The 12,013-nt window shown below is 41.1% G+C and overlaps 1 protein-coding gene across 1 annotated transcript in view; it reads right to left on the reverse strand.

Annotated features, from left to right (window-relative positions):
• Positions 1–4,109: 4,109 nt before the first annotated feature.
• The window catches only part of LOC111970387 (suppressor of tumorigenicity 7 protein-like), a 31,310-nt gene continuing 23,406 nt past the window's right edge, over positions 4,110–12,013 (reverse strand). The window contains exon 15 of the mRNA XM_023997099.2: positions 4,110–6,445. Within this exon, the coding sequence (XP_023852867.1) occupies positions 6,350–6,445 (96 nt within the window). The 3' untranslated portion in view covers positions 4,110–6,349. The remainder of the gene's footprint in view (positions 6,446–12,013) is intronic.

The following is a 12,013-nucleotide window of genomic DNA, read 5'->3' on the forward strand; positions in this document are numbered from 1 at the left end:
AATGAAGATAGGTAAATAATCCTCCTACTGTCAGCGCCAGACTCAGCACTCGCCAAATCCGTGGTGAAGGCCCTCCAATTACAACAGAGTACTCCTCACCAATGCCAGAAGTTGGAATTATTTCTCTATTTCATAGACTGTATAAACCAGGGGATATTATGCAGACTGTTTTCTTTACACAGAGCATTATTGTAAAATGATTAGTCATATTAATCACTTTCGAAAAAAGCTTTTATTGGTCTGTAAATCTTTTTAAAGGGCAGTGCAGCTGTGTCCTTGTGGAAATGTCCTGCCAAATCTCATATAGTGAACATGGAACAGGAAACACCTGCCTTTCTCACATCAGTCTTTTAAAATAACCAGCTTGTCACTGCCTGCATTCTCCTTCCATCATAGTGATATCTAATGGGCATCTATTTAGTGACAGGATGATCATTCTAAAATTGTCCCAGTGGAAAGAAAGTTGAGGGTGGAAGACCTCAATGCACTCAGTGACACAATAAAAATAAATAAGTATCGTAGTGTATTAACTTCTTAAATCATACAACAGTTAGTTTACATGCAAACACATCTTTATCAGTATGAATTATTGTAATTTCTATTTATTTACTACAAAAAGTTACTGGGGGCCTCTGCGGTTCAATATGCACTCCTTGCCAAATCTGTCATAAATTCAACACGATATGAATCATAGCATATTGTCGTAAACCCATACATAGTCAATACACATCCCACACCTGGTCCCACTGCGTTGCGATCTAGGGGGCTGCTTTAGAGTTGGGTGGTGGGTCAGTGTTTGGTTGAGCCATGTGCTTGCTACTTACCTGTCTGTCCGAGCCGACCGCAGTTCACAACAGCGCAGCATAGCAGCAGGCTTAGGGTCAGTGCCAGTGATAGGTCCCTGGGGCAGATTTAAAGGGGAGTTAATTGTAATATATATACGTGACCTTCAGGGACATGTATGGCAAAGTTCCCAGGCGAGGTTCATGGTCTATTAACACGTTCGCTGTCCGGGTGAGATTACCGGGCTGGCGGCAGAGGATTAACACATGAAAACCCTTATCTAGTGAGTCAACTGTCAAGAATGCGTCTCTCGCCAAGTTTTTGTGTAACTGTCTGTTGCTGTAGAGAGGATGAACAGAAGATGGATACAAAGATAGCGCCTGCTCAGTTATAGGCCAACCCTTTTTACACGAATGTGCTGACCCAGGCCAAATCTTGCTCGACCTAGAACTAAAGTCTTGTGTAATTAGTCAGATGCTCAATTATGTTCTGGGCCGAGAAGAGATCGGAACTGGAACGAGGAGCTCCACCCTCTCTCTTCGCAAGTTACGGGCAAGTCTATAGGCCAAATAGCCCCTCCCCTTCYGAAATTCAAAAGATATTAACACCTGTGAAATAGTGAATGGTCCAAAGAACCAGAACTAACGCTGCTGGTTATCTCACGACTAATGCTGCTGGTTATCTCACGACTAATGCTGCTGGTCATCTCACGACTAATGCTGCTGGTCATCTCACGACTAATGCTGCTGGTTATCTCACGACTAATGCTGCTGGTTATCTCACGACTAATGCTGCTGGTATCTCACGACTATCGCTGCTGTTATCTCACCGACTAATGCTGCTGGTTATCTCACGACTAATGCTGCTGGTCATCTCACGACTAATGCTGCTGGTATCTCACGACTAATGCTGCTGGTTATCTCACGACTAATGCTGCTGGTCATCTCACGACTAACTCTGCTGGTTATCTCACGACTAATGCTGCTGGTTTCTCACGACTATGCTGCTGGTTATCTCCGACTAAGCTGCTGGTTATCTCACGACTAACGCTGTTGGTTATCTCACGACTAATGCTGCTGGTTATCTCACGACTAAGCTGCTGGTTATCTCACGACTAATGCTGCTGGTCATCTCACGACTAATGCTGCTGGTCATCTCACGACTAACGCTGCTGGTCATCTCACGACTAACTGCTGGTTATCTCACGACTAATGCTGCTGGTCTCTCACGACTAATGCTGCTGGTTATCTCACGACTAATGCTGCTGGTTATCTCACGACTAACGCTGCTGGTTATCTTCACGACTAACGCTGTTGGTTATCTCACAACTAATGCTGCTGGTTATCTCACGACTAATGCTGCTGGTTATCTCACGACTAACTGCTGCTGGTTATCTCATGACTAATGCTGCTGGTCATCTCACGACTAATGCTGCTGGTCATCTCACGACTAATGCTGCTGGTTATCTCACGACTAACGCTGCTGGTCATCTCACGACTAATGCTGCTGGTTATCTCACGACTAATGCTGCTGGTCATCTCACGACTAATTCTGCTGGTTATCTCACGACTAATGCTGCTGGTTATCTCATGACTAATGCTGCTGTTATCTCACAACTAATGCTGTTGTTATCTCATGACTAATGCTGCTGGTTATCTCACGACTAATGCTGCTGGTTATCTCTTAACTAATGCTGCTGGTTATCTCACGACTAATGCTGCTGGTTATCTCACGCATGCCGTTGTATCATGACAGATCTGTGTTACCATTTATGTTGACGTAGTCTGTCTACGAGAGATTAACCTGAACCGCACTGTGCTGGCTCAGATTTCTTCTGTCTCTTCCAGTACGGTTCCAGCAACTCTAGTGAATGTGAAACGAGGCCACCTTTGTTTGACTCAGTAGTGTGACAAGGGTTTTATTCTCCCTGCCATTTGGTGGATTATTAGCCTGGCCCCAGATCTGTATTAAACTAACACCTCTCACTATTGTTGTATAGCCTACATATGCAACAGACAAGAATTTGATAAAGTACATACAGATCTGGGACCAGGCTAGTGGTTTATCTTATATGCCTCAGTCTGTCTACCCCGAGGTAGTCAGCTTACCCTCTCCTCTCCAGCTTCTGACCTCTGATTAACAGAGTTGACTAAGCCAGCCAGCTCCTGTATTGTTTGGTTTAGAGATGAGGTGATACCAGGTATATACAATAAATTATGAGCTTCATCAAAGGGACTTGGGTCCCACATCAGTCCATCCAGTCTCCGTGTGCAGGAGCACACCAAACGTCCATCTCTATCCCACCACATAGCCTCCGCAAGTCCCAAACTAGTTTTGTAGTTTTGAGAGTATAGAGAATAGTAGCTTTGAGAGTATAGAGAACAGTAGCTTTGAGAGTATAGAGAACAGTAGCTTTGAGAGTATAGAGAACAGTAGCTTTAACAGTATAGCTACTGCCATCTGGGGGTATGGAGTGTGAAGTGGGATTTTGTAGTAATGCTTACCCAATCCTTTCAGATATACACAAATACCTAGAGGGGATAAGGGTTGTTTCAAACCCCCCACTTTGGTGTTGCAAGCACTAACCCTAACCCAAGCACCATGCTCCAAGCCAATGAGTCATGGTAACCACTCTCTATAAGTCTCTGTGTATCTCTACTGACAAAGACAAAGTGGCTGTTTGTGTATCTTTATAGGGGACCGATGAGAGTGTTTTGTCCCTGCTGTTGTTGTCACGGCCCCAGAGTCTGAGGAACGTTCACCAGCAGTTTGTTGGTTCAAACACAAACATCATCATTAGTAACTGTCACAAACCCCTGGACCTGATACAACTTCAATAAGTGGCCAACTTCCTCTAAGCACCAAACTGCAAGTATAAATGTAAATATAACAGTTGAACAACCGCTGGTCTAGTGTTAGGAGATGGGCTCTCTTTCGCGGTGTGGGGGAAAGGGAACATTGATGTGGGTCATAATGTCAAAGCTGGTTTTCATCCAAACACCAAATATAGCGAAATGGTAAGGACGTATAATGTAGGTACTCTCAGCTTGTCTTACATGTATGTTCACTGTCTAGGGCAGGGCTGCCCAACCCTCTTCCTGGAGATATACCGTCCTGTGGGTTTCCAGTCCAACCCTAATTTAACACACCTGATTCTACTTAGCTGCTCAACAAGACCTTAACTAGCTGAATCAGATATGCTATATTAGGGTTGGACTGGAAACCTACATGACAGTGGATCTCCAGGAAGAGGGTTGGGCATCCCCGGTCTAAGGTAAACCATAGGGCCTAGGCCACACCCCCAAAACATACAAATCAGTCTTGAATCTGTTTTTTACATTTATTTGTTCGCAAAGTACAACAAAAATTCAAACACAAACGCATTAGATTTACATTCAAGAACCAATTTATTGTGAGCTATCTAACTCAAATATTAGGACTCCTGTCTTCAGCATTTCATCTTGTTATTCTGGACTATCCCAAATATAATCCAACAGTATGGAATTAAAATAGTGTTCAGTAATTACACCCAGATATTGCACAGTATAGCCAGGTAGGAGTGTTGATGGCTCTGACACATAAATTGAATGAAAGTAGCAAACCAATTATAAGTGCTGTTCAAGCACAGTGCACAAATATCACATTATTCAAACAGGGCCGGATTACCGAACGGGCACGTAACAAAATGTGTAGAATTGCATTATAAAACGGCACATGTTGAAATGCAGAAAGTTAGCTGTATTCTCCTCCCAAAATATATATTTTTTGGGGCCCTGAGGCCCAAAATGCATTAGTCCGGCCCTGGATGCAATGCACTACCAGCAACCAATAAACAGTCAGCTCTTGCTGCCATCTTTACTCATAATTGGGTTTATGTATGCTAAAATACATAATACAGTTGAAGGAATTAGCAAATGAATGAGCAGGCTCTGAATTCACTGTGTGTCGAAACATTGGTTCATCAATACAATACATATCTGGGAGTATTGTGAGAAATAGCTTTTAATTTCATCAAGCCGCTTAAATCCAATCTGTCTGTTGAGCCAGTGAGGAACAAAATGCCCTTTATGATATTCATGATCAAATATCGAGTCCTGCCACAATATATACTGTAGGTTATTGACTAGTCTTAGATCATGGTTCAGAGTATTTGCTGTTGAGGCTACGGTGAAATCACACAGCGATTCAAACAAAGCGTCCTGTTGTGATTGGCTGATTACACCTGAGCAATACGAGTTGACTACAACTCATAGAGGAGGACCTGGAAACGCAGCGTTCAGTTATGTGATTGGCTGTGAGTGATGCCATGACTACCCATGCCGTAACCGGTCATAATCCCACTTAAATGTTTATGCTACGTTTGAGGGGGCGCAGTTTGCCAGTGATATAGCACGGAGGTGGCATGCTGTAGCAACAACTGGCAAAACACTGCAGGCGTTGTATACACTACAGACAGAGTGAAGCAGTAAATCAAGGATCTGTTTTTAGAAGGTCTCACAGACTTAAACTTAGCCCCATAGGATGACTATGTACCATAAAGGCTATGCTTTGTTTTAACCCATCTGAACTGGCATAACACACATACCTTATTCCAGAGCCATGTATTTAGATTTTTTTAAATTATATTGTTCTAATTCTAGACATTGTTACATAGCCTTATAGACATATTTCCCATGTAATGTAAATGGGCCGCTAACATGGCTGCCATGTATTGTTGTCTCATGTCAATGCATCATAAAGCAAAAACCACAATGTCCCAACTCTCTAAATACATGGCTCTACCTTATTCTAGTGAACATTAATGTGTCTGTTCAGACATGCGATCGTGGAAAACAGGCCTTCTAGTATGCTTTTCTATATATATATATCCATTTGTCTCTTGCTGCACCAGCTAACAGACAATACATTTGGCCAGATATTATGAATAGCAACACGAGAAATAGAGTTGCAAAATTTCGGGAACTTTCAATAAATTCCATGTTTTTCCCAAAATCCCAGTTGGAGGATTCCCAGAATCAGTAGGGGAATAAGGAGGAAATCTGGAATTCTACAACCAGGATCTCAGGAATATCAGGGAATTTATCAAAAGTTTATCAAAAAGAATTTTTCAACCTTAACTAGAACAGAGGGATACTACTTCCATGAACTGTAGTGTTAGCCTTCACAATAATGAACCCTGAACTAATAATACATTTATTGTTTCAGCACTTAATTCAGAACTGTAAGAGATAGACCTAATTTAGAGGTGGGACTTGGCAGTAAAATGTAGGTTGAAATACTTTCTATTTACCGTTCTGTATAACTCAACATAACTTCAAGTTCCTATAATAATAATAAACGAATAACTGCGTGAATATCTGGTAAATGTTTACTTTAAAAACCTGGCTTCTTCAGCAGATGCATCTCTGAGTTGCGTCTGGATGTTGATACAAGACTTGGCCAACATAATCAGTACCAAAACAACAAGTGTGTGTGCACGCTGAAGACAGGAGAGCAAACATTTCTGTCTGTAGTTTTGGAGTGTTGGTGTCTGAGGGGTGTGTATGTGTACGTGTGTGAGATGGGGTCAGATTCGAGTCAGCTGATGCCAGAAACTGGACGGCATGAAGCTCTCCATCTTGTCTGCGAAGAAACCCAGGGGTGTGAAGAGGGTGCTGAAGAACTGAGGAACAAAACAAAGTCATTTCAATACACCACTTTCAATAGCCTACAACCCATCCAGAGATGGGGATATACGGTTCTATATGCAAAAAATAAGATTCTGAGAATTGGCCAATTCTGAACCCTCATTGGTTTGAATGGTGTCAGCATTCAATTTAACAACATGAATTGTGGTATTTAGAGCATTATATAGTTGGGCTCCCGAATGGCGCAGCGGTCTAAGGCACTGCATCTCAGTGCAAGAGGTGTCACTGCAGTCCCTGTTTTGAATCCAGGCTGCATCACATCCAGTCGTGATTGGGAGTCCCATAGGGTGGCGCACAATTGGCCCAGCGTCGTCTGGGTTTGTCTGGGTTAGGCCGTCATTGTAAATAAGAATTTGTTCTTAACTGACTTGCCTAGTTAAATAAAGGTTATATATAGGGAGGATAAATGAAAGTGACACTACCAGCAGAAGCATGGTGACTTCTATTGAGGGCAGGGGGCACATTAGAATGTACCCTTCATCTAAGGCTGAACACCAGAGCTTGTATCACTACTACACTCTGGACCCAGGTGTAATTCTATAAAATGCTCTCCCAAAACAAATAAGCAAGTAGAGAGAGGAGACCCATAACCCTTGCTGAGGCCTCTCCCTCTCCAGCTTAAACAAATAGAAATCATCCACGATCACACATCTGAAAAATGTTCAACCCCAATAGTTCAATCCACCATAAACAACACTTTGTGTTTATGAAGCAATACATTCGCGAGGTGAACAGATGGTTTTGACAGGATATGGGAAGCAAGGCCACAGCATTGTTCTAGTATGTGGAACTATGGCCAAGCATGTCATGTGATGGGTCTCTCTTCTCCAGTTCTAACCCTCACTTAATAGATACACAAACTAGGGCTGGGTGGTATCCAGATGTTCATACCATTCTTGTACCATACTGGGGTATACGTATAGGTGCCTGAGCAATGGAGCAGCTGGACCCACACTTTCAAAATAGGGTGGCAAACGTATGTTTTTGTACCCTCACTTTTTTACCAGAAAATGATCATGATGTATTGGGTAATGTCATTTTCAATGATTAGTAATGTTTTAAAGTAGTCTGTATTAAAATAGATATGTCCATTTTATATAGGACACTGTATAATATTTAACAGATTGCATTTTGGGCTCCCGAGTAGCGCAGCGGTCTAAGGCACTGCATCTCAGTGCAAGAGATGTCACTACAGTCCTTGGTTCAAATCCAGGCTTTATCACATCCGACCATGATCGGGAGTCCCATAGGGCGGCGCACAATTGGTCCAGGTTTGGCCGGGGTAGGCCGTCATTGTAAATAAGAATTTATTTTTGACTGACTTGCCTAGTTAAATAATGGTTAAATAATTTTAAAAACTATAATAATACAATTTGAACCCACTCCTCGTCGCCTCAAGATGAATGGTATTGACCAATAGAAAGTCTTCACTCCTGCGTGCTCTGTGATGGTTCAGTAAAGTTACACCGCTGGTGTTCAATATGACCTGCTAAATATTTATTTCTATCTATTTTGTTGCGCTGTCGTTTCATTTGTATTGTTGTTTCATGTCAGAGTGTTTGGTCCAATGGTGTTGTTACATATCATTTTCATTGTATCATTTCCTGGGTGAGCCCCATAAGCCAGCGCACTGTGGCCGTTTCAGCGTTACAATGTAGCCAAGTTTTGTCTATATGCACCTATGCCCAAATGAAAAAGCACAGGATATTTGTATCACGATAAAACAGCTCTGCTTGGTTTGGTAACTAATTTCGACCAAATAAGCAATTTAGACCCTCTTCTCATCAAATATGTTGGTGCTGAGACAAGTTCAATTTAAACATGTTCATGGAGACAGTGCTTCAAACAATGGCACCATAAAAAGTCCATGTCGGAGTTAAAGCGAAACATCAATTAATGGGCTTGCTGAGACTACACTTTTGTTAATACTCATACTTTTCATGATTATTCTGTTTATATTCTACTCACAGTGGTTGTTGTTCAAAAAGGCCACTATTAAACAGAATTACATTTATTTATTTTTTGATAGTTGCAGGCTACAGATTTGTTCAAACGTAAAACCGTTTAATTTTCACTCATCTTAAAAAAGCCAAGATTCTCAAGGTAGGCTGCAGTAGAAAGATTTTTGTTCTCATAATTCAGATTCAGTGTTTAATAGTCACATGTACAGGATTGCAGGTGTGATTGCAGGGTACAGTAAACATCTTAGTCCTACATGTTGGAGCTCGGATACTAAGTAAAAATAAAACAATGAAAATGGTAATACATAAAACAACAGAAATGGCACTATATACACATCATAACTGTAGCAATGATTCATGAAATCAGTAATGAATAAAAAATGCATGGCTATAAAAACCAAAACGCAATTACATTACTTTGTTTCTATTCATCAAATTAGGCCTACACAATAACAAAATATGCAGGCTGTAAATGAGTAGCTTGTGAAAAAATGTTTTAGTATTTAATGGCCTAATTAAAATAATGGCCTAATTTAATGGCCTAAAGAAAAAAGGTTGGAGACCCCTGCTCTATCTCAAATTGCTCAAATATGACCCATATTACAGGAGCTACATTTTATTCTTTCTATTGCAAATTCGGTGACTCAATTTATTTATTTATAATAAACTTCCCAGTCCAAATTGGTTGTTGATCATTGTTAGACAACCATTTGCAGGTCTTGCCATAGATTTTCAAGCAGATTTAAGTCAAAACTGTAACTCGGCCACTCAGGAACATTCACTGTCTTCTTGGTAAGCAACTCCAGCTTAGATTTGGCTTTGTGTTTTAGGTTATTGTCCTACTGAAAAGTGAATTCATCTCCCAGAGTCTGCTGGAAAGCATACTGACCCAGGTTTTCCTCTAGTATTTTGTGCTTAGCTCCATTCCATTTCTTTTTAATCCTGAAATCCCCCCCCCCCCCACAGTTCTTAACGATTACAAGCATACCCATAACATGATGCAGCCACCAATATGCTTGAAAATATGGAGTGGGACTCAGTAATGTTTTGTATTGGATTTGCCCCAAACATAACACTTTAATTCAAGACAAAAAGTTAATTGCCTTGCCAATTTCTTTTGCTGTATTACTTTAGTGCTTTGTTGCAAACAGGATGCATGTTCTATAATATTTGCATTCCTTCTTTTCACTCAATTATGTTAGTATTGTGGCGTAGCTACAATGTTGATCCATCCTCAGTTCTCATATCACAGCCATTAAACTCTCTGTTTTAAAGTCACCATCATCACGAAATCCCTGAGCAGTTTCCTTCCTCTCCAGCAACTGAGTTAGGAAGGACGCCTGTATCTTTGTTGTGACTGGGTGTATTGATACACCATCCAAAGTGTAATTGATAACTTCACCATGCTCAAAGGGCTATTCAAGGTCTGCTCTTTTTTTTATCTACCAATTGGTGCCCTTCTTTGCGAGTTATTGGAAAACCTCCCTTGTCTTTGTGGTTGAATCTGTGTTTGAAATTCACTGATCGACTGAAGTATTCATTCAAAAATCATGTTAAACACTATTATTGCACACAGTGAGTACATGCAACTTGTGACTTAAGCCCATTCTCCTAATTTTTTTTGTAGTTGCCATAAGAAAAGGGTTGAATACCTATTGACTAAAAGATATTTCAGCATTTAAGTTATACATTTGTAAAACAAAAAACAAACAAAAAAACATAATTCCACTTTGACATTAAGGTGTATTGTCAGAAAATATCTCAAAATAATCAATTTTAAACTCAGGCTGTAAAACAACTAAATGTGAAAAAAGTCAAGGGGTGTGAATTTCTGAAGGAACTTTACATACAGCGTATTCGGAAAGTATTCGGACCCCCTTCCCTTATTCTACATTTTGTTACGTTACAGCCTTATTCTAAAATGTATTCAATGAAATGTTTCCCACATCAATCTACACACGAAACCCCCAGTATGACAAAGCAAAAACTGTTTTTATTTTTTAGCAAATGTATAAAACTTCAAAATAAGAAATACCTTATTTACATAGGTATTCAGACCCTTTGCTAAGAGATTTGATATTGAGCTCAGGTGCATCCTGTTTCCATTGATCATCCTTGAGATGTTTCTACAACTTGATTGGAGTCCACCTATTCAATTGATTGGACATGATTTGGAAAGGCACGCACCTTTCTATATAAAAAAGGAATTGCACGTAGAGCTCCGAGACAGGATTGTGTCGCGGCACAGATATGGGGAAGGGTACCAAAACATTTCTGCAGCAGTGAAGGTCCCCAAGAACACAGTGTCCTCCATCATTCTTAAATGGAAGAAGTTTGGAACCACCAAGACTCTTCCTAGAGCTGGCCGCCCGGCCAAACTGAGCAATCGGGGAGAAGGGCCTTGGTCAGGGAGGTGACCAACTCGATGGTCACTCTGACAGAGCTCCAGAGTTCTTCTGTGGTGATGGGAGAACTGTCCAGAAGGACACCCTTCTCTGTAGCACTCCCACAATCAGGCCTTTATGGTAGAGTGGACAGACGGAAGCCACTCCTCATTAAAAAGGCACATGACAGCCCACTTGGAGTTTGCCAAAAGTCACCTAAAGGACTCTGACCATGAGAAACAAGATTCTCTGGTCTGATGAAACCAAGATTGAACTATTTGACCTGAATGCCAAGCGTTACATTTGGAGGAAACCTGGCACCATCCTTACGGTGAAGCATGGTGGTGGCGGCATCATGCTGTGGGGATGTTTTTCAGAGGCAGGGACTGGGAGACTATTCAGGATAGAGGGAAAGATGAACAGAACAAAGTACAGAGAGATCCTTAATGAAAACCTGCTCCAGAGCTCTCAGGACCTGGGGCAAAAGATTCACTTTCCAACAGGACAATGACTCTAAGCACACAGCCAAGACAACGCAGGAGTGGCTCAGCCAGAGCCGGGACTTGAACACGATCATGAGCCAGGACTTGAACACGATCAAACATCTCTGGAGAGACCTGAAAATAGCTGTGCAGCGACGCTCCTTATCCAACCTGACAGATCTTGAAACAATCTGCAGAGAAAAATGGGAGAAACTCCCCAAATACAGGTGTGCCAAGCTTGTAGCGTCATAAGTATTCAAGCCTTCTTGGTTATGTAAATGTGTTCAGTTTAAAAAAAAAATGTAATACATTTGCAAACATTTCTAAAAACCTGTTTTTGCTTTGTCATTATGGGGTATTGTGTGTAGATTGATAGGGGGGAAAAATCTAATTTGATACATTTTTGAATAAGGCTGTAACTTTCCAAATGCATTGTATGAAGTGGGTAAAACAGTATGTAAACATAATTAAAGTGACCAGTGTTCAATGACTATGTACATACAGTGGTTCGTACTGCAGCACAGCTTGCGGGCTGCCGCAGAATTCTATGGCATGTTATTTAAGTGTCAGCCATTGTTGCCATTAATGCTAGTTAGAGCTAGTTTGACCACCAGAGGGCATCTTTGAGCAGCATTTGACTGTTTTTAATACTGGCTGTACTAGAGAATTTAAAACCTTTTTTTGTAAAAACATAGTATATGGGATTGATTTTAAGG

Source organism: Salvelinus sp. IW2-2015, linkage group LG1 (assembly GCF_002910315.2).
Source record: "Salvelinus sp. IW2-2015 linkage group LG1, ASM291031v2, whole genome shotgun sequence".
Taxonomy (NCBI): Eukaryota; Metazoa; Chordata; class Actinopteri; order Salmoniformes; family Salmonidae; genus Salvelinus; species Salvelinus sp. IW2-2015.